Raw genomic sequence first — 21,757 nt, 5'->3', positions numbered from 1 at the left:
CCCAGCATCCCTCGCGCGAGGCTTCGGCTCTCGCGATAGAGGACTCGCGCGACGCTGCAGAACCGATGACGCTTGCGGCGCCGAGAGGTTCAAACGAGTGGCGGGAGCCACCCGCGCGGCGCGGCGTCCTCGCCATGGAGCTGATCCGGAGCTTCTGCGGGAGGCTGCGGGCTCTGGCCGTCACCCTGGACAGCGAGACGGCGCGGCTGCAGCGGGCGCTGGACGGGGAGGACAGCGGTGAGCGGGGCCGGGGCCGCGCGCGCGGAGAGGGCCGTCTGTCCGCGTCGGGAGGGCCCGAGGGACGCGGCGCCCGGGACGGCTGGAGCCCAGGACGTGTGCTCATCGCAGACATGCTGTAGGAACAAAGTTAAACGGTTTCCTGTAAATGCAGCCGTTTAGCTCTGCTGTTTACATGTGTAATGACCTTCGTCTGGTTCTCAGGTCCACAGGTGCAGTCAATGTCTGTTTTCCTCAACACACCGTATTGCTCGCGCAATCGCCGGTACTCAGCACCGCCTTTACTCATTTATTTATTATTTATTTGTATATAAATCAGAATTATCCACTACTAACCTTCGTATTACAGATTTTTTTGAAGTTGTTACAAGAGTCGTTTGAGATTTAATAAATGTCTTAATTTTAATGGCCTTAACATATTGCACCCTGTAGACACGGAGTTCTTTTACTTTAGTTATATTGCAAGTGATTTACCAGCCATGTAAAAACGTTCATTCTTGTGACTGGAAAAACAACATATGTGCGTAACAAAATTTCAAGATGCAGAAAAGGAGAAAAAAGAAATGAGTAGACCCTATAACTCCACCATCAGAAGACACCACTATTAGTATTTTAGTAGCTTTTTTACCTTTTTAGAGTTGCTTTGTCTTTGTCTGATTTTGTTTACAGCTGAGATAACGCTGTAAGACACAAAATTGTATTAACATTTTTGAAATCTTGAGATATAGCTTTTCACCAAGCTAGTGCAAATTTTACCTTTAATCAGTTAACGAACGTGTGTGTGTTGTTTCCACCTTTTCCCTATTGTGAAAAGTGCTGCTGTGAACTTCCATGTGCTAGTGTTTATGTGCACGTGACTACCGTTTTCTCTCCCGGGTGCACGGGTGCACGCTTAGTTGGGTACGTGTGTAGACAGGTGTACACTTACACCTGCAATTGCTGGCGCCAGGGCAGTCCTGTGTTTACCCTTTTGAGGAACTGACACATTGTTTTCCCCAGTGGATGTACCATGGTGTAGTTCCACCAGCAGTGAACGGTGGTTACAGTTTTTCCATCAATATTTGTTACTATCTGTCTTTTTGGTAATACCCATTCTAGGGTGTATGAAGAAGAAAATCATTGGGGTGTGGCTTTGCATTTCCCTAATGAAAAGTAGTTGACTTTTAACAGGTGGAAAGAGACCTTCAAAGGAGATGTTTTAGACAAGAGAAATATAGTCCTTTAAAAACCTGCTTTTAGACCATATACATGACCAACTAACTGATTAATGAGAAAGGTGACAGTACAGTGGGTAAAGGGTGTCTTTTCAGTTAAAGGTGTCAGGTCAGTCCTACACTGGTTGAAAAAAGAATGCATCTTGAGCCTTACCTCATACCATATACAAAAATCAATTCCAGATAGATTTTAGCTCTGAATGCAAAAGACAAAACAATAAAGCTTTTAGAAGAAAACAGAAGCGTTGTCATTGGCAAATATTTTTAGAACAGGAATCAAAAAGTGCTCATCATAAAGGAAAAATTTGCTCAGTGGGGCCATGTTCCCTCCTCCCCTCCATCCTCCCCTCCCTCCCTGACCTAAGTGCTGATTTTGCATGTGTTTACTTTGAAAGTTCACCAAGCTATATACATATTATTTCTGTATGTTATAGTTTAATGAGACCTTTAAAGAAGGGGCTTAGCACTTCGTGATTGACAGGTTATCAGTTACAAATAAATACAAAAGTTTTTCATTTTAAGAAAATATTTAATTATATTTTCTATGTTTCTTCCTTTTTCTCTTACACTTTTTTTTTCAATATTTATATCGAAGACGTTGAAGTTTATCCAATGAGAATTTTACATGACCTTCATTCAGAAGTTCGGACTCTAAAGGTACCTAACTCTTAAAATGCTAATTTATCTTTTTTACGTGGCAATTTAAAATATAAATAGACTTAGTCAAAAGTTAGAGAAATTCTAATGCACTTTTTTTCCTTGAAAAAGGATGATGTCAGCACTCTTCTTGACAAAGCAAGTTTGGAAAGTAAAGAAAGCCTTTGTTTCATAAAGGCAGCAAAAGTACTGATGAAAAGGAATTCAGCGGACATTATGAAAATAAGAGAAGTTTTCCAGAAGTATGGATATAACCCACGTGCCAAGAGCCATTCAGGTGTGCCTCGCTTGCATTTGACAGCACTCATTTTCGCGTTAGAGGGCAGCAGGTCGGTGAGGGCGCTGTTGGCGCGGCCGCGGCTCAGCTGTGTGCGGGACGCAGCGCTGGTCGGCGGTGCGGTGTCGGGCCTGTCCTTGCTCTCCTTTCCAAATGCTAGACGAGGACCGATGTGTATGTCGGCTGTTGACAAGTAAACAGTCACTTTCAGAAAAGAACTAGCGGTGCTAGATGGAAGCAGAGAACGGGAGAACCCTGTGTGACTTGAGGGCGCCCGGTCCCCAGTCCGCTGTCTGAGGGATGGAGACACCCTCAGGCATTGTTCCATTTTTCTTGTTCTCTGTGTCCTCTTCTGTAGATTGACAGATTTTGGCTATATAAACACTTTCAGTGTTTCGATTCTAACGAAGGGTAGTATAGCATGGTGGTTTCAAATTCAGGGCCGAACTGCCTCCTCAGGCCTCTGATCCACCCCTCGCTAGCTGTGTTGTCTCTGACCAGCGACTTCACCTTGCACCTCAGTTTCTCGTTCGGGAAGCGGAGGCGTTAATGGTCTCTGCCTCTCAGGCTGCAGTAGGGTTCAGTGAGGCGACAGCTGCCTGGAACGGCGCCTGGCATGCTCCTCGCCAGGCGCTGACCTGCCGGTGCGAGGCTCGCTCCTCTGGTCAGCCCGAGTCAGCGTCTTCGGTGCCTTCGCTTCCCTTATGGGATGGTCTTAGTGCGAAAGTAAAACTCTAAATTCGACAAATACGTACTGAGGACATGCATGGAAGGTCTATTAAACCGTGCGCACGGTGCGATGGAGGGAACTCGGTTGACTTCGGCGTGGAGCCGTGGCTTCAGACGCCGGCCCCACCAGGTACACACACCACCACATGTGTGAGCCCGGCAGTGCCTCTAAATTGCGTCCCTTCGTTTCTGAATAGGGGACGATAACACCTCCCCATGGGGCAGTGACCACAGTGACAATTTTATTTTATGAATCTCATCCATGACAGCCTCGTGATAAGTAACATTTCTCAGAATTAACGGAAAACACTGTCGAAACAGAATCCAAGCAGTGGCTGGCTCTTCCAGGAGCCAGAAGCCATGAAATCAACATCGATCAGTCACTTTCTTCGGTGTGGGGCACCCTCCAGGTTTAGCGTGTCCTGGCTCACGCACACAGACACAGTTCCCCGTCCTCGCTCGCTTCCGGTCGCCAGTCAGAGAGCGCATGGCGCCTTCTGAGGAGAAGTGCACCTGTGCACCTCCGCTTCCTCAGGTCTGCTGGACCTCTTCGGACCCGGAGGGTTCTGACAGGGATCCAGCGTGCCCGTATCTGAGAGACCCCATTTCGGCTACAGACCTCCCTTTAACGATAAGCAAGCAAACAAGGCCTTGGCCTTGTAGGCGCTGTCCAGATTCATTGACCAGGTGAAGAGGACCGTGGGAGGGAGTAAGGGCGTCAGTCAGGGACTTCGTCTGAGACGCAGTGTGGCACTAGCCAGGTACAAGCTGGGGTCTAGAGCCAGGTACAACTGTTCACTCACAGTCGAGAAGCTGCACGTCTTTAACGCTCGCCTCCTGATTCTCTCGCTAGGCCTTTGACGTGTTGTAGATTGACGTAGGACAAACATTTATCTCTAAGTCTTTCCTTTTTAGGCATCTGTAAGTTAAAAGTGTAAATAATATTTTCATGCTTTGTGTTGACTCTACATTGTCAATTACACACTAATTAATGGCGTTGAGTGATACAGTAGTTTCCTAACACGACAAGAACGACTAAACCACATCAAGTGGGGAAGTAAGAAAGTAGACTCACATTTGTGGGTATCGGCTTTTCATCTTTTGACGGTTCGGTTTATTTCCTTCTTCTAACGCCATCAAAATGGGATGTGGGTGGACAAGAGGTACTGCCGGAGATTCCCAAAGGTGCACTCAGAGGTCGGGAGACTAAGGAGAGGATCAGGCTGGGGCCGGCCCGGGGCACTGCGGATGGAGCCGTGTCCCGTGGGTTTAGCGCGTGAGGGTTCCTGGGCCGTGTTTGTGTGGACCGTGACTGCTGTGGTCTCCCCAGGGGGCGAGCAGGAGGCCGACGCTGCACCGGAGTCCGGTGGGGACGCCACCTGCCCAGGGCCCGACACGGAGGATGACGCCCTGGCCCCCACCGCCCCGCGCAGCTGTGGACCCAGCATGTCCGTGAGCAGCTCGCCCCCGAGCAGCCCGCAGCTGGCCGACTTCGGGCTGGAGCGCTACCTGGTTGCTGCGCCGGCCGGTCGCAGCCACGCGGAGGGGCGGGAAGCGCTGACTCCGCCCGCCCCGCCATCGCCAGCCAAAGTGCGGGAAACGGTGTGCGCACCAAGCGCAGACGATTTCGAGTGTGTGACCCCGAAACTGCAGCACCTCAGTATCTCCCGGCACAGCGCGAGTTTAAATCCAGATCTCCCCGTGGGCCCCAGGAGCGTGGAGGGTGAGAGGTACGCGGCTTCCTTGCGAGGCACGGTTCCCTGGCTCTGAAGCATGTGTATTTATTTGTTGACTTTTCCTAGAGGAAGTACGGTGTTCCAGACCGTGCCTTTCCTGCAAAAGGTTTTCAGGTCCCTCTTATCTCCTCCTTTCCTGAATCACCAGTTCCATCAGAAAGCCTGAGCAATTGGTTTCCTTGGCCAGACGCTGTAGAAGGAGTGATAAGGGTCTAGAAATACTACGGCGTTTGTTGGGATAGAGAAGCGAGGGTAAGCGAAGGGGGTGAAGCTGTTCAGCACGTGCTGGTTTGGCCTGGAGACCCAGGAGGAGACGTGAGTTGGGGACAAGCCGCCGGTTTCTGTCCCATCGCCTGGATGGCTGTAGGGGAAGACCTGAGAGGCCGCTGGGGGCGGGGAGCAGGTGACGCGTCCACACCCAGCTTCGAGGTGCCAACATGCATTGGAAGCCCAGGGATGACTTCTGTGCCAGACCAAGAGGTTGGGAGTGATTAGTGTGAAATTAGTCATCAAAGAGTTATATCGAAAATTAAGGCACCATGTGTCCAAGTAGCCACGCAGTATCCAGACACAAATCCCTAAGAACCGTAATTAAAGAAGGAAAATGAACATTCAACTCAAAGAGTCCGAAAAGGCCACACAATTCTGGGGAAAAGAAGGGAGTGAACGCAAAGATGAAGTGAAACGTCATTACAAAAGAGTTTTAGAAGGGGTAGGACTGGTAAATCTGAGGACTGGCTCTCATTTAAACAAATGCAGGTAACAAAACTACACACGAAGAGCTATAATTTTTTTATTTTTTAAGCTAGTAGAAATAATACAGACTATAGTTTTGGGACATTTGGGAAGTTCAGATAAATGAAAATAAGCCATTTTAAAAAAGCCCGGGTTTTTAAAAATATTTTACAAATAACTAGATAGTAAATGTAGTGGGGGAAAAGCATTTAAATTTGCAACATGAAATTAAAATTCTCATACCTTTGTAGGTGAAAGGCCTATATGATTAAAACCATAAAACATTTCTGAGTTATATAAAGAGAAAATTAGGATGAAGAAAGGTATTCCTGAATAGAATGAAGATTAGCAAAATGTTCCGTCATATTGAACTCGTGCGTGTCATGCAGTCACAACAGTCTCCATAGAAAACAGCCAAGAAAATAATGAAAAATAACAGTAATAAAGGGACTTGACCCTCTAGACAGACATTAAAATATATAAAGCAAAGTAAAACAGTATGAAACTGTCACAGAATGGGCCTTTAACTGGAACTGAGTAACCAAGAGGTACTCTAATTTGTAGGAGTCGATTTATGTAATAAGTTAAACTTAGGGCTTTCCTTTAACTCAGAGATTCTTAACCCCACTTCTAAGTCAAAACTATCAGTAGAAAATGACTTGTAACCTTTTATGAGTCAAGTTTACATGTTTGAAAAAATTGTTCCCTGGGCCTTTTGCTCCCTAAAACAGGACAGAATGAGTGCGTGCAGACTGGATGACTTATAGGGGGGTTAGCTTTTTTTAACCTTAGGATTTCCCTGTCACGCCAGTGAGGAAGCCGTGGAAACAGAACCAGTGTCCGGCGGTGATGCCTGTGCCACGCCCGGCCTCGTGAACCAGCGGCCGGGGAGAAATGGTGAGTGTAAACTGGGGTTCCTTCTCTGCCGTGCCTTCCCACACCGCCTCTGGACAGGTGTCCAGGAGCCCGGTGTCCCCGCTGGGGACACCGTGGTCCTGAAGGACCGCTCCCTGGGTTCAGAGATTTCACCTGAGAGAGACCGTTTTCCGACCTGCTTTTCCTATCTCCCTGGTTGTATTCTGCGTTCGGCAGCGGGTTTGTTTCTGATTGTCTAAGTTAAGGCATATAACTGCGTAGCCAGTCGCCAACTTTTTGATGTGGAGCCAGCGTCACCTCTCATTAGAGTTCTACAGTGACTTTCAACATAAACCACACCCAGAAGGTGTCAGCTACCATTGCAGATTTTGTATTTCTTAAATAGTAGAATTTTAAATTTTTATGTTGTTTTTTTATATTTGCCTTAGCAAATACGAAAATGTTGGTTTTCATGAAAATATAAAATAAAAACCCTAGAGTTCCGTGATTTCTTGGAATAATTATTTTTATTGTCTAATTTATACCAGCTTTATTGGCAAATTTTTAAAAGTAACTTGTCTTTATCAGGTCTTTCCAAAGTTTTGGATATGTTTTTAGAAAAATTCTCTGTGCTGGTTTCACTGACTTGTCATTAACAAGCACCTCCGGCATAACAGGTGTGAAAGAATACCACTGACTTTCCGTCAGCAAGAGCTCAGCCTGTGACAGAAGACTGGGCCGTGTTAAGCATAGCCTGTTTTTTTCAAAAAAAAAAAAAAAAAAAAAAAGAGCATTTGGCGTTTGGGCCTCTGCCTCACGCGTACTCAGAAGTCAGGTCCCCAGGGGCTGTAGTGACAAGAACGCCCTTGTGACTTCGGCGACCTCGCTTCGTGGAGCCTCGTTTGGCTTCTGCTGTGTCTTTGTTTGACCCAGTTTTTAATGCCACACGGCACCGTTATTACAACTTTCACAGTCCGTACTTATTAAACTTAGTGATTTGGCGTGTTCGTGTTCGTGGGCTCCCTGTGCCCCACACAGCGCCCTGGGCTGGTTTTCTCGTGAAAGTGCAGCCTTCAGCAGTTCCCCCAGAGGCGGTAGTTCAGCTGTGTGCAGTGGTCTCCACTTTTGCATTTCTGAAAACGTTTCTTTCTTTCTTTTGCACTCATTCTTGAATGATAATTTAGCTGGATATGGACTAGATCGGCGGCTGTTTGTTTTCGGTATTTTAAAGTCCACTGTGATTTGCTGTCTTGCTCCTGGTGAGCAGAGTGTATTGGTCTGGCTGGCTTTTGTTTGTAGAAAATCTTTCTTCTCCTCTGGTCGTTTCTAAGGGTTTTGTCTCTATCTGTGACATTCCACACTCCTTTGTAATCCACAGGTGTATGTGTTCTCATCTGTTGTGTTGAGAATTCGGTTTTCCAAGCAAAGGGCTCGTGTCTTGGGCAGCACCACCCCCGAGTAGCCCTGTTTCCTCCAGAGACCACGCACTGTCCTTCGCAGTCACGCCTCAGCCCCCGTGAGCGCTCAGCTTGGGGGCGAAGGCCGTGTGCGCCCCACCCGCCCACCCCGTGGAGCCTCCTTCTCATTGCTGTTCCTATCCTGCTGAGTCTACGTTATTTTAATGCATCCCTTGAATTTTTACTATATTTTGCTTTATAAGTTTCTTTTCCTTTTTTCTCTTATGTACCATTCTCTTGCCTTAGGATTTCCGTGCCTTGATCGTTTTAAACACATATATCTGGAAGACTTTAAGGTGCCGATTCCCCTGCTTCTCGCTCTGTCTCTCTGGGGCTTGTTTCCTCACAGCTGTGACCTCATCTCAGATGAGGCCGTGTGTGCCCCGTGGAGCTGTCCCACGCTCGCCCCAGCCAGGGCTTGCCCACGGCAGACGGGTTTCCAGGTGCTCCTCCGGTGGCCCAGGCGCCCTGCCCCAGACTCGGCTGAGCCCTGCGCCTGCAGCTCGCCGCTGGGTGACGATGTCCTGAGCTCCCTCCCGTCAGCCTCGCCCGCCGTCCTCCCGTGCCCCGGGGTCATGCCAGCGGGCAGGCGTTTCCGGCGCCTGGATCACGGGCTGTGCTCCTCTCGCAGGCCCGCGACGCCCCTCCCGAGCCTGTGCCCGTCCTAAGCCCCAGATGCTCCACTCGGTCGCGGAAACGTCAGGGGACGCAGAGGCCAGCGTGTCACCACAGCCGCCTTTTTAAGTTAAAGTTACTCACAAGCTAAATCCCTAGCCCCCTCCGTCTGCTCCTCCCCAAGCGACAATTGAAGCGTAATCGCGTGTTCAAATCCACCATCCAATCCCGCCCCATTTGTCACTGGCTTTGTTCACCCGGCGTGTGTTTTACTCTGACCTGTGCACGTCCCGTCTGTGCGTTTTGGTGGCTCAGCCATGTGCCGCTGCACGAAGCAGCCACTGTGTTTGCCCATTTGCTCGTTAAGGGAACGGTTACGGTTTTTGTACCATCATAGGCTGTGCTGCAATGAAGTCGTCCCTGGGCACCTGTGTTCCTCACGCCCAGGAGACTTCTGGGTCAAGCGCGCACGCCTTCACTCGTCCTAGAAGATGCTGCATTGCCTGGGGGAGGCTGCTCTGGCTTCCTCTCCCCAGGGCACCCGAGTTCCCGCGTCTCCTCCTGTCCCAGCACCTGATGGTGATTAGACCCCATCGTGTTTTGCCCGTCCGGCCATTCTTCTGACGTGGTCAGCGTGTCGCTTTGACAGCACTCTGAGGCTGGTGGCCGACGGCTGTGTGTGCGCTTCAGCTCCTGGGTCTGCTTTGTCCTGGGAGTCGCTTTTCCACCCCGACTAACGGCGCACGGCTTTTCAGCCGTTGCAGCTTTAGAGTAGGTCCTGACAGCTTGGAAGACGAGTGACCTCCTTGCCCTCCTTCTCCTTTTGATTCTTCAGAAAAATTCTCCATAAAGCTCTCACACAGTTGTTTATAGGTTATTTCGTGAGTACCTTGCTCTTTCTTGGTGCTATCGCGAAAAATGTAATTTTTCAAATTACAGTTTTCATTTTCACTCTTATACCAGAACTGTTCATTTTGGTGTACTGTAGTTGTCCCCGAATTTTATTAGTGCTGATGGTAATCGGATCTGTGAATGTGACAGTTTTGTTATTTCCTGTCCAATTGAGCATACGCTGGTTATGATTTCTTAAGTCATTAAAACCAAAGTGCAGGAATCACATCGACAAGGACCGCAACCCGAAAGTCGGACTCTTACTTCTTCATTTCCAGGTGTCCGTCGTCACGCCGCTGCCTGTCTTCCGGATGTCACGTGTGCACCGTCCCCCTCCGCCCCCGCCTTCTGCACCCCGGGCCTGCGGCTCCCCTGCTCGGAAGGCAGGGCATCTTCGGTAAATCCCCACAAACGCGAAGCGCCCGTCTGGCTTCTGGTGACTCCAGCACCCTTTCCGGCCTCGGGCCGTGTGTGTAAAGGACGCAGGCTTGAGGCAGCCGTTAGTCGTGTGTTTGCCGTGTATTTCTGGAGGGTGACTTTGCAGCGTGTGCCAAGAGCTTTCAAGTTTCCCTGACGTTAACCGTGTCTCAGAACTCACTCCAAGGCACACTGACAGAGACGGTGTAGGGGGACAGCATTACTCATGAGAGCAAAGCATGGGAAACAACCCAAGTGTCCAAAGGGAAGAAGCGAGTACATTCAGTTTAATCCTAGGGTCTGCTGTTGCTGCCGTGCGTCTTCTGAAAAATAGATGAGAACTTATCGAAAGGACGTTTTCAAGAAGGATGTTTCCATACTTAATGGTATGGAAAATGGCACGTACGTGTGTGTACGCGCACATGCACACGCACAGCATGCCTCTCCCCCCCGTTATCCACAGTTTTGCTTTCTGTGGTTTCAGTTACCTGTGGTCAACCACAGTCTGAAAATATTAAATGGAAAATTCCAGAAGTAAACAAGTCACAAGATTAAAATTGTGCGGCAGCCTGAGTAGCGGGATGAAATCTCGCGCCCTCCTGCTGCATCCAGCTGGGAACACGAATCCTCTTTGTCCAGAGGCCCCACATCACAGACACTCCCTGTCCACCAGTCACACAGTGGTCGTCTGGGTTAACGGATCGACTGTCCTGCGGCCACAGAGCCTGTGTTCAGGTCACCCGTGTTTTACTTCATAACAGACCCGAAGCCGTTCACATAGCAGCTTTCGTTACAGTATCTTGCTGCGATGTCCTGTTTTATTGCTACTCTCTCGCCGTGTCTGAGTCGTAAACTGAACGTCATCACAGGCACCCACATTGTTCGGGGCGCCAGCCTTCCAGTGGGCGCCTAGGAACGTGTCTCCCGTGGATGAGGGGCACTGCTGCGTTCCGAGGAAAAGGAATGGATAGAAACACACCAAAATGTGCTTAGCTCTGGGTAGTTTTTATCCGTTTTTTTCTCTTGAATTTTTCCCAGTAAACAAACGTACTTTCATCCAAACCTCATCCCTTTTGAAGTCGGCGCAAACTGAGGACAGCCAGCAGGTGGGCCGGGCTGTCCAGTGCCACGTCCCGCAGTGGTAGGTGCCGTGTGCTCTGTGCCGTCCCGCACGGCGGCCACCAGTCACAGCTGTCGAGCATATAAAATGTGGCAAGCGCATCTGCAGAGCTGACTTTTAATTTTTTAAATTTTATTAAATCGAAACAACCCCAGGTGGCTTGCGACTCCTCTGTGGGACAGGCTGGCTGTAGGGAAGCAGAATGCTGGGCTTCCCTCACACCTGCTTTCTTCCTAATGGGGGCGAAGTCGCACGGTCACGCCCGTCCATGCTGTGTCCCCCGTCTGGCCCCGTTCAGTGTTGCCTGAGGTCGGGAGGTGACTCTAAATTCGGGGCTCAGGCAGATTTCATGCTAAGCTCCAGCCCAGCCTTTGTTACTAATGAGGATGGAGCTTTGTCCTTGTGTGCTGTTCCTTGGTTTCCTTGATTTTATTTAGTGCTTGGTCAGGGGGAGGGGTCATTTTGGCCTTCTCGGAGACCCCAACAGAACCAACAGTTTTTATTTATTATTTTATACCACTGTAATTTAATGATTATTTTTATTCGTTAGGCATCCACAAATTATCCACCTCCAAAAACAAATAGTTCATCCAGTGACTGGGAAATGAAAGACTGCACATCGTTAGCTTTGAATTCAGTCACGTGCTTTGAGAACTTCGTGGCTCCCTCTTCTCCCACGATTTCTTCGTACGAGAATCTGCTCAAAACACCTACACCTCCAAAAGTTACCGCAGTTCCAGAAGACATTGTGCAGGTTAGTTTTTCAAAGTTAGATATTCATACGACATCCGGTCGAAGCCCGGGGTTTCTCGCCGGGCTGACGTGCGGATTCGGGTCTTGAGAACGTGAGAGTCCGGGGGCCCGGCCCTCCTGGCACTGCCCGGCCGGGCACAGGCGCTGACGTCATCCGGCTTTTACGGCTTCGCGGGGCATTCTCTCTTCAGCTTGTGGTCATTTGACCGTGATGGCCACGCTGAGCACTGTCTCCATGGGCGGTGTCGCTGGCAAAGCCAGGAACGCGGTTTACCCTGCAGTTCCCAGAGTGGGGTGTTGTGAATAACTCCCCGTGTTGCTTGGACTTGCGATGTCTTGTGCCTCAGTTTGAGAAACAGTGATCGAAACATATTAGCACTTTTTAGTGTCGCACCGTTTGCCATTAGCCTCCTACTGAATTACGGCTCCAGATCTGCTCCGCGGCCACCAGCCCGACGGGTCGCGGTGTGTGGCCAGTGTTGCTTAGGCAGGTGGAGCTCCCAGTAACCGTTCTGGCAACCTTCCTGAGAAGCAGGGAGCTGCTTGGGAGGACCAGGCGCCACGAGAACGGACCCATCCGAGATCCCACCGGAGCGGGAGCCGGCGTCCTGTGCCTTCCTGCTGCCCTCGGCCTTGACGGAAGCGGAGCGAGGCAGGGGCAGCTCCTGTCTGGGCGTTTTGTAGTTCAACTTCTCTTTATTCCTGTGTTAAGACAGAGAAAGCGTGTATTCAATGCATCGCCTCTTTATGAAAAAAATCATAGCTAATGTTTCAAAATCTTCTCTTTATAATTCGTATAACCGGTGATCTTTCCCCTGAGCGTCTGACCTCTCTTTCCTCTCTGTGTTTTCCCTGGCGTCTTCGTAAAGCCTCGTCCGCCCTCGGTCCTCGGCTGCGTGCTGACATCAGCCTTCGCGCACGTGTCCGAGGGCGGCAGACGCCAGGCCCACACACCCACGTTAAGCGTCTAAAATTGCGGTCTTTACTGTGCTGCTAAAAAATTCCTGCTTTTTCAAATAACCCATGCCTTCACACTCCCCTTGGCTTTTTTTTGAATGTTTTATAACACTTTCCAAAGTTATGTTGTTCATGCAACTTAATAGAAAAGAATTTCCTTGCTTTTAGATTCTATCAAAATACAACCGAAACCTAGCCACTCCGGTGGCAGTTCAGGCCGTGCCAGCCCGAGCGGCATTCCTCGCTGGAGGCGAAGGACGGGGCCTCCGAGACGTGGGGTGAGTGTGTCGTTTGGGGAGAGCAGTTTCAAAGTTTAACATTTTAATGGTAGTAGAAGTCTGTAATTGACACTTGGCAGCTTGGGTCGGTGGCTTCCTCCCAATACATTGACCCCCTGCCGCCTCGACGCCCACAATGCAGGCCTGACCATGTCCTTGGCGACCTGCTCCCAGCTGTTTGCGTGAAGTGTGCATCGTGACCGCAGTGTCGTGTCACTTGTTGACAGCTGTTAAGTACACCTGATGTTTTTATCTGTCCACAGAGACTCCAGTAGGTCCGTCCGCCTGTTAAGAAACTGACCAGAGTGACACGGAAGCAGCTGTCACGGCCCCTGTCTGTCTCCCCCGTTCTAAACCAGCCCGTGTTACAGATGCGTGTGGAGCCGACGCCACGATGTGCCTTTTGTTACGCTTTGATTTAGTTTAAGCTCAGTCTTGCTGACATGTGGCTCAGTTCCGGTTTTAAGCATCAGTACTATTGCATTGAATCGCTTTGCCCTGCCTAATCTGACTAATCTAATGGCAGCTTAATGAACTTTAGGAAGCAGGATCAGTAACTGTTGAAATGTAAATGTTGCCGGTTGCTACTCCAATAAGGCCACCGGGTCTCCACCCGGTGGGGCCAGCCGGATGGGTGCTGCTGCTTGCTGCCTGGGGCCCCGCGATTCTAACTCCGCCCTCGTGTCCCCTCTCACGATGGTCCCCAAGTCTTGCAGCTTTCACTTCAGCGTGGTGCTTTGAGGACAGTCGCTGGATTGAGGAAAGAGCGGGACTTGGCGCCCCGGGCAGTGCCCTGGGGTGGGTCTCAGCGGCGCGAGGGGCCTGTCTGCGTCTGGGCGCGTTTCCGCTTTTCACCCCCAGCTTGTCCCTCGGCTCGGTTCCATCCTCCGCTCGGCCCCCTCTGGCCCACGGCTGCCGGCCTGGGCGCGTTCCCCGCCCCAGCTTGGCCTCACTCTGGAAGAGTCTGGCGCCGTCCTCAGCCGTCTGCCTTCTCTGGATGGCCAGCGGTGCCACGGGAGACGAGGGGCCTGATGCCGCGGTGAGGCTCACGCTGCCCTGTCCACCCTGCGAGACCCTTCCCGCCCACGCCCGGCCGGCGGTGGTTTCACCTGACGCACGAGTCCAGGGGGCGCTGCTGGCCACGTCCGGAGGGAGAGTAAGGACCCAGCTGAGGAGGCCGGCGAAGGACTGGGAGGAAGCGCCTGGCAGCGTGCTTCGCAGGCTGGCCTCGGGGCGTGCGGTGGGGCGCAGGGCGCCCCCTTCATCACGGTGCCTTGGAAGTCGTGGGGAGACCTGTCACATTGTGCTCTCTACCTTCAGTCAAAATCGTCACTAAAACAAAACTCAATTCTCTGTTCTAGGAATTACTGTGTAGCTATGATTTTTGTTAAATACAATGTAAATAAACTACTTTAAAGATACTCAGTTTGATTCTTTAAGGTCGCGCTCTAGTCCACCTGAGCCTTTCCTTCCCCGCCAACCACATCACGTGTCCTAGGCCCCGGAATGGACCCAGCGGCCGGGGCAGAGTGTGGGGGCCACCACGGGGCGGGAAGGGGCCCGGCCGCCTGGCCCAGGCCGTCAGGAGGGCCAGCAAGGGGGACAGAAGCGCCTCAGGGAGCACGGTGGTGGTTGTTGCTGCTGAGGAGACAGAACTGACCGTTGCCCTTGGTAGAGCGGGTGTCACCCAGGGCTGGAGGCGCCTGGGCGGCTGGGCGCTGCTCTGCGTTCTGGAGGAGGGAGGGAGAGCGGTGCGGGGCAGAGGCGCTGGGGGCCAGCCCGGGGTGGTCCCGTGGACATCACAGGCCGCACGGTCTGCCACATACCGTCTGCAAACGTGGGCGCTTGCTTTGTGATGGACCCTCGGGTCCGCCTGGCCTCACCACTTCCTGCAACCTGCGTTTCTGTTCCTGGGAACCAAGGGGCCGCCAGCTCCTTGAGCTTCAGACTGGAGCGTCTTTGAGGCGCGTCTCCCTGGCGGTGGAAGGAAGCTCAGCATGCTCAGGACGCCGCAGGCCCTGTGCACTTTGACCCTCGGGCCCTTCCCCGTCACCTCTTGACTGCCTGAGGCCCCACGGGGCTGTGCCACCCACTCCCCGGGGCCACTGTTCCTCAACCCTAGCTGCACATACTTGGCACCCGTCTGCCCTCCACGCCTGCGCTTATGAGGAAGACTGTTCTGCTGCTGCTGGCGCTCGGCCGAGGGCTCCCGGGCCCCCTCCCGCACTGCCAGGTAGCACGCCACGCACAGTGGGGACCCTGGGGCCTGGGAGCGCCCATGTTCTAGGAGTGGAGCCGTGCGGGGAACCGCCCACTGCCGTCCCCTCCGTGAAGGGAGAGGCCCTCACAGCCGTGGTCCCGCAGGCCCAGGCCCGGTGGCTCGAATGCCCGTCGGTCGCCAACCCAGGACCACCATGCTGACGCCATGCCGCTTGCTCGTTGCAGGCACACCGCAGGGACACAGCAGAGAAGCACATGGTGACGTCTGCCTGCCGAAGGTCCTCCTCCAACGTGTCGGAATGCGACCGGTGCAGCCCCATGACACGGGGCCAGGGACCAGGTCGGTCTGTACTCGAACCTCCAAAGAGTCTTGGCTTGCCTGCCGCAGGCCCGACGAATGCCATCTTATGGGAGACGGCCCCACTCCGCAGTCCAGGAGACGCCGTCACCGAGCACGGTGCCTGCCGGGCTGTCGCAAAGCGCCTGACTGCGCGTCCCCTTCCTGTCTGTCGCCTCGTGGGCGTGGGCCCCGGGACAAGGGCTGGTGCGCGGGTCCCCAGCCAGCGAAGTGACCGGGGCACTCGCCGAGGCCTCCGTGGTTCTTAGATTAACTCTGAAGTAGGCGCGATTTTTCAGAGGCAGGCGTGGTGGCTTTAACGGCGGCCTTTCCCCGCCAGTACCACTGCCCACCCCGAATCCCCTGCCCTCCGACCTCACGGGATGTGCCGGCCCTTACAGCCGGAGCCAGTGGTCGCTGTGGGCCAGCAGTCCCATCACGGTGTGTAAGGTTCAAGTTCAAACTTGCAGTCCCGAGGCCCTGTTGGGGGCCTGGCAGGCAAGGAGGGCTGAACGCTGGTAGGCCTGGTGTGTGCTGCGACCCGCCTGCGCAGGGTAAGGACGGAGTGGGGGGGGGGGGTTGGGGGGCGGGGAGGCCCCGTGAGCGCGTGCGCGGCCCGGCCCTGGGGCACGCAGATGGGGGAGCGGCGCGGTCACCCAGAGCCGAGGGTGAGGCTGGCCCCTCGCCCCGGCGTCCCTGCGTTGCCCAGGGAACGGAGGACGCCGCGCAGTGTTCCGGGACCGTGGGACGGTGGCCTGGAGTCGCCGCGCTGCGGGGAATCCACACCAGCGCCTCCGCGTCGTCCTGGCCCCGCACCCCACGCAGGCGGGGGCCCCCTCCCCGCACACCAGGGGTGATCGCATGGCAGACTGGGCTGGGCTCCGCGGTGGGCGCGCTACCCGGCCGGCTCCAGGCGTGTCTGCCACCTGCCGCCGGACGTCGCAGCGGACAGCAGGCGCCCCGCTCACGGAGCCGAGGCTGCTTTCACATGTGCGGCACAGCGCTGCAGTTTCACTCCAAAGCCAGGAGAGCGTGTCCTTGCACTTAGGGACACACACGTTCGCTTGGCTGCCGCTCCACTTACACCCTCAGGGGACCGTCGCCGCTGGGGTCTGGCTCCGTTGGGCCTGAAGGCAGATGTGTCCCGTGCGAGCACGAGGAGCCTGCGGAGGCCGCAGGGCTCCCGGGCGGCCGGGACCTGCCCTGTGCCCCTCAGACACAGCTCGCCCCTCTCCGCCTGTTGTCACCGGGTCACCCGCAGTCATTACAGGAACTGTTTAAACTGGCGCTGTTTCTGAGTAACACGATGAAATCTCGCGCAGTCCGGCTCCCTCCGCCCTGGCTGCGACCCGCTGCCGCCTGCGAGGCCTGCGAGCCGCTTAGCAGCCCTCAGGCCACCACGCTACCCAGCGCTCTGCAGTGCTCGGGTGCGCAGCACCTGATTTTACTGTTCGTTTCACGGGTCATCACCTCGCTCTGCCTGATTTATCACTTAGGTCATCACAGGTGTGCGGGCACAGGAGACACAGCGCATGTCTGCCTGGAGCTCTCTGCTGTCCCCAGCGCCCACGGGGGCCTTAGGATGTGTCCCTCCAGATGAGGGGACCCCTGTACTCAAACAGGCGCTGGCCCTCACCCCTGGCTGCTGCTCCTCCCGGTCTTGATTCCTCTCATCCCTCCATTTTTAGGTTCCCCGGAAGCCTCCCCCCCCCCGCCCCCACCAGTCCTCCCAAGGCCCTAGCCTCCCATCTCTAAAACACGAAGCACTCAGGTGACACCCTTCCCCTGTCGCTGCACCATGACTCAGCCAGGCCAGTCTCCGCACAGGGCTCCTTCAGGCTGCCTGTTGCCGGGCTCAGAAACACAGCCCCTTCGCTGCCCCCCAACTGAACCCCGCTGCCCATGGTGCAGACCCCTTCCTGCCCTTGGGGCTTGAACCCACCGCCTGGCACTACTTGGCTGAACCCCAACTCAGCCTTTGCCACGCCCCCAGTAACTTCCACACACGGGCTGATTGCACACATGTATTTAACAAGTTTTACACGGAATGCTAAGCGCACTTTCTTCGGACTTTACAGAGGGGATTGAAGCGTGGACTCCTGTTCACACACCACAGCGGGGCCAAACCTAGCGCCTAAGCAGATGCGCCGCCATTGTTCAGAGTTTAAAAGGCGCAATGGCAACGATGAGGGCAGGAGAAAGCACAGGGTTACAGAACTGAACGAAAAATAAAATCGAGAAAGTCAATAAAATTTAATACGGCCTCATGCGCCCGGAAGGCGGCGGTGCCCGATTCGGAGGGGTGATGGCTATATCCAAGTAGTCTCCTATCTGGAACTTCTGCGACTGCAGGGTCATGGCGTCGTCGGTCCCCTTCCTCCCAGACATGGTGCTGCCGATCTCCTTGACTCTGCGGAGAAAAAGCGGCCGTCAGTGCAGACCGGCGAGGCCCCGCGCCCTGCAGTGGGCACGGGACTGGGTGCCCCTGGGGTCTCCAGCACGCTCGGGATTTTAAGTGCTACATCCAGCCATGTCAAGCGAAACTACTAGAGAGACTCACTAGCCGGGCTGCCCCTATCAGTCAAAACATCAAAACCAAAAACATTATAGGAATTAAAATGGAAGTTACCCACCGATAGCCAGGTCTCTTAATATCCGTAAAGACAATTGCAAAATTGAAGTGTGTGCCCTTCTTCCTGGCTTCTGGGTAGACTTCTTTCACTAGACTCGTCAGCTCTTTCAAGGTTGCATCCATCCTGAATTTTTTAAGACATTACGTTTGATTGATCAGCAATAATATAACAAGGATATCAACGTACAGAGCTAATTTAATTACATGTGTCTGAATTGCAATTTATGTCAAACTGTCGAGCTGTTTTGCTTGAAATAATTTTAAAGCATCTAATAATACTATTTGCCCCCAAGTACTACTCCCCTAACCAGTCTGTGTTTGAAATTCGATGAATTAAAATCAGGACATTAGTGCTAAAAGGGACTTCAGAAGTATATGTGCTATGTTTTGTTGCTGGCCTGGTTATTTACCCCGTTAAGGGTAACTAGTCCAAATTAATCCAAATACTTAAAATAATCGTATTTCATCATTTCTAAGACACACACTTTCCCACATCATGGTGTCTCTGTAATTGGAACGCATCTCAGGATGAGCGTGACAGGAAAAGCGTCTTTGTGAAGACGGGCTGTGTTGTTCCCTTCTAACATGGAACCTCAAATTTTCTTTCATGACAAGCAGAAAAATTGAAGCAATGACCTGAACTTGAAATAGCACTGCCCGCAGGGCGCTATGAAAGGGCACAGGGCCCCCGGCCCTGAGGAACTACTCTAAAATGCAGTGCCAGGCGGGCAGCCACGCACGAGGCCGTCTCGCTTTCCCTCTGCGCCCCACTGACAGACCTCCTCCTCACACCCAAGTCCAAGCCTGGCTGCAACCGCACTGACAGCAAAAGCATCCAGGATTCTCGACTGCAGCCGAAGGGGTCCCACGCGCTGGCACAGAGCTCAACAGTGGTCCCGCAAACGCACCCTTCCTTTCACGTCACCATCAAAACTACCTTCGCCCACTGAGCTGCCCGGGTCCGAAACCTCAGTGTTACTCAGTTCTTCCCCTCTCCATGCAGCTGTTCCCATCTCATGAACGCGGATCGACTCTACTTTCTCCCCATCCCATCACTGCTTTATTTTACCCTCTCGTCATGTAACTCTTTTGCGTTGCCTTTGACTCATCTGTGCTTTAAATGTCTGTTCTGATAAAATCACGTTGAGCAAGCAGCACCTGTTCCCAGCTCCGGGGAGGCACCCCACTGTGTGGAGGACAGCAAGGAGCTGCACAGCGCCTCCCACGGGAGCCGCGTCCCAGGATGTCACCCCACTGCATGGCTGCAGGTGTTGGAGTTGCCAAGACAGACATGGACAGAACGGGATCAGCTCCGATGGTGGGTGTGGGTCCCCACTGCCAGCAGGTGTCCCCCTGCAGCCGATGCAGAGACGGTCCGCAGGCATCCCTCATCCTCTGTGCTGCAGGCGGAGGACCCCGCTCCCACACTGGGAAGGGGTACAGCAGAGTGGCTGGGCGGGTGCCATGTGCTGCCGGCAGAGCAAGAACACCCATCAAGTCCAGAAGGCGAGAGGCTCCCCGAGAGCTGTGCTCTGCACAGGCTGTGCGGTGCCTACTCCGCCGAGTGCTTCAGGCTCAAGGCCGCTCCCTGTGGCCCTGTGGCTGGTGAGCTGCTGTGCAAGACGCCTTCGCCAACCTGCGACACGGTCACTAGTTACCTGTTGCGGGGATGCAACAGATCACACCCCGAACCTCACAGCCAGAAGCAACCAGTGGTGTCGACAATGCTTCGGGCTTTTCATGCGCACACACTACGCTGCAAAAGAAACTCGACACCTCACGCATATCACACACACTGAGACTAACACGAAAATGACTCATTTCAAACACAGTTTTCAGAAAACTAAGTTTAACTTGAATAGAAGAAAAAACAAGTCAAACTGAAGGCACTGTGAAATTTCAGAGAAAGCTGACGTTGCCCTTCCTCGCTGTCCTTCTGCAGCCTATTTCTGCTGTCAGAGTCCACACTGCACCTGCAGCGACTGCCCTGGTTGCTTCGGCTGTCCCCAGTGGTCCAGCTACTCCCTGGTGCGCAGTGTGCACCAACGACGTGTCCCGGAAAGCATCCTTTCTGCCTTTACAAAAACGTTTTCCACTGTCACCTTGCTGATAATGAGCTTGCAGAGCCCGGTTCCCATCTCCACCAGCTGACAGTGCGGGACTCTACGGCCTGCCTCCCGCTCCAGTGGCTCGAGGGCCGAGGGCACAGGAGAGGGATGCCTCGCCCTTGGGGCTGCAGCCTTTGCTGAGTGACTGAGGGTCAGCTTTCTGTCAGTCTGGTGACGCTGCAGCCCTCACTCAATCCGACACCAGTGGAGGTGTCGTGTGAGGTAGACCATCCCCGACACACACCATCAGGGGTCAACAGCCCACACTCTGCATGTGCTGTTACATGCACTTTCAACGTGTGACGTTTTCTTTCAACTTGCCATGGGTTTATGGGGACATAAACAGCCCCAGGGTAAGGCAAGGAGCGGCATGCCCTGGATGGGAGTACGCCCACCTCGGTGGTTGGCAGGGCCTCCAAAGGCTGGGACCCCAGCTCCAGCTCCAGCCTTGCAGTGCCCTGCCTGCGGAGCAGGGGTACCGGGCCCTGGGCGGCCCCCACACTTGCTAAGCCAATGCCCTGCAACGGACGCCCTAACATCAGCTGCTACTGGTTCCGTTTTTCTGGCTGAACGCTGGTACGGCGGCCTATGGAATTCTCTCCCAAGAACCTGTCTCGTCGCCACCACACAATTTTTCAAAAACTATGCGCCTCTTACAGCTACTAAAGTGTCACAATGCCGCCAAACCAGGGGGGTACGCACAGCGCGCCGGGCGCGGGGCAGGGAAGGTACACGCGCGAAGGGCACGGTCAGGTGCTGGACACACAGCCGAAGCTTTCCCACGACACGCCATCAGAAATCCTCGGTCTCGCGGATTTTGTTGATGCCGCGGCACCAGAGGCTCCCGATCACGTGGAAACGCGCTAAAGATACCGACACCCCTTGACAGCACCGCGCCGTGACCCCAGCACCGTTTATTGGACCAGGGGCCTCTCAGGTCCAGCCACCGCACGTCAACGGTCCCCGAAGCGCGCCTGCACCCGGCGGCCGCGACCTCGCGCCACCTGAGCGCCGGGGCCGCCTCCGCGAGAGCGGCGCCCGCAGGCCCAAGCGCAAGCCGCCCGCCCCGGGGACCCCCTCGCCGCCCCGGGGCCCGCCGCCCGCTCACCAGGTGTAGATCTGCAGCTCGCTGGACGGCACGTTGCCGCGGGAGAACTCGTCCATGCGGTGGTGGCGGCCGTTGTTGGTGGTGAACACGCGCAGCAGCAGCGGGCACGTCTGCGGACAGCAGCAAAGGCCCGGGCGCGAGGTGAGGCGCGCGGGCTCCGGGCCCCTCCCCCGTCCCGTCGACCCCCGCCCCGCCGGCCCGCCGCTGCTCGTGTGCGCCCCTCACCTTCTCCCGGTCGATGGGCTTCTCGGGCTCCTTCTTGATCTCCTCCTGGGTGACGCGCGACTCCACCGCCATCTTCCTCCTGTGGCCCGGGAGACGCTCGCTCTGACCTCCGACCCCCGCAGCGAGCATGAGAACCGAGTATCTCGCGAGGAGAAGCTCGAGGTTTTATAGCAGAAAGGGGCGGGGCGGGGGCGGGGCG

General features: G+C 54.0%; 2 protein-coding genes across 2 annotated transcripts; one reads left to right on the top strand and one right to left on the bottom strand.

Moving 5' to 3' along the window:
* The first annotated feature begins 52 nt into the window (after positions 1-52).
* Positions 53-14,349, top strand: SKA3 (spindle and kinetochore associated complex subunit 3). The gene is made up of 9 exons (XM_016152082.2): positions 53-237; positions 2,047-2,108; positions 2,220-2,385; positions 4,445-4,844; positions 6,397-6,482; positions 9,682-9,800; positions 11,491-11,694; positions 12,819-12,928; positions 13,192-14,349. The coding sequence occupies exons 1-9, from the start codon at positions 66-68 to the stop codon at positions 13,226-13,228; spliced, it is 1,356 nt and encodes a 451-aa protein (XP_016007568.2). The 5' UTR covers positions 53-65; the 3' UTR covers positions 13,229-14,349.
* A 3,147-nt stretch (positions 14,350-17,496) lies between these two features.
* On the bottom strand, positions 17,497-21,716 carry SAP18 (Sin3A associated protein 18). The gene is made up of 4 exons (XM_016152069.2): positions 21,559-21,716; positions 21,334-21,443; positions 18,119-18,241; positions 17,497-17,895 (listed from the first exon to the last, which is right to left on the bottom strand). Exons 1-4 carry the CDS (start codon positions 21,685-21,687, stop codon positions 17,739-17,741), a joined length of 519 nt encoding a protein of 172 aa, XP_016007555.1. The 5' UTR covers positions 21,688-21,716; the 3' UTR covers positions 17,497-17,738.
* Positions 21,717-21,757: the final 41 nt, after the last annotated feature.

The sequence above is a fragment of the Rousettus aegyptiacus genome, unplaced genomic scaffold, assembly GCF_014176215.1.
Source record: "Rousettus aegyptiacus isolate mRouAeg1 unplaced genomic scaffold, mRouAeg1.p scaffold_m13_p_11, whole genome shotgun sequence".
Lineage (NCBI taxonomy): Eukaryota > Metazoa > Chordata > Mammalia > Chiroptera > Pteropodidae > Rousettus > Rousettus aegyptiacus.
The sequence above is the reverse complement of the archived record's forward strand: the minus strand, read 5'-3'. Positions and strand labels throughout refer to the sequence as shown.

Coding starts and splice junctions, on each gene's coding strand:
- SAP18 (XM_016152069.2), bottom strand. CDS start 21,687: ATGCTCGCTGCGGGGGTCGGAGGTCAGAGCGAGCGTCTCCCGGGCCAC. Junction 21,444..21,558: donor AGCCCATCGACCGGGAGAAG/GTGAGGGGCGCA, acceptor TGCTGTCCGCAG/ACGTGCCCGCTGCTGCTGCG. Junction 17,896..18,118: donor ATTAAGAGACCTGGCTATCG/GTGGGTAACTTC, acceptor TTTTCTCCGCAG/AGTCAAGGAGATCGGCAGCA.
- SKA3 (XM_016152082.2), top strand. CDS start 66: ATGACGCTTGCGGCGCCGAGAGGTTCAAACGAGTGGCGGGAGCCACCC. Junction 6,483..9,681: donor CCAGCGGCCGGGGAGAAATG/GTGAGTGTAAAC, acceptor CTTCATTTCCAG/GTGTCCGTCGTCACGCCGCT. Junction 12,929..13,191: donor CGGGGCCTCCGAGACGTGGG/GTGAGTGTGTCG, acceptor ATCTGTCCACAG/AGACTCCAGTAGGTCCGTCC.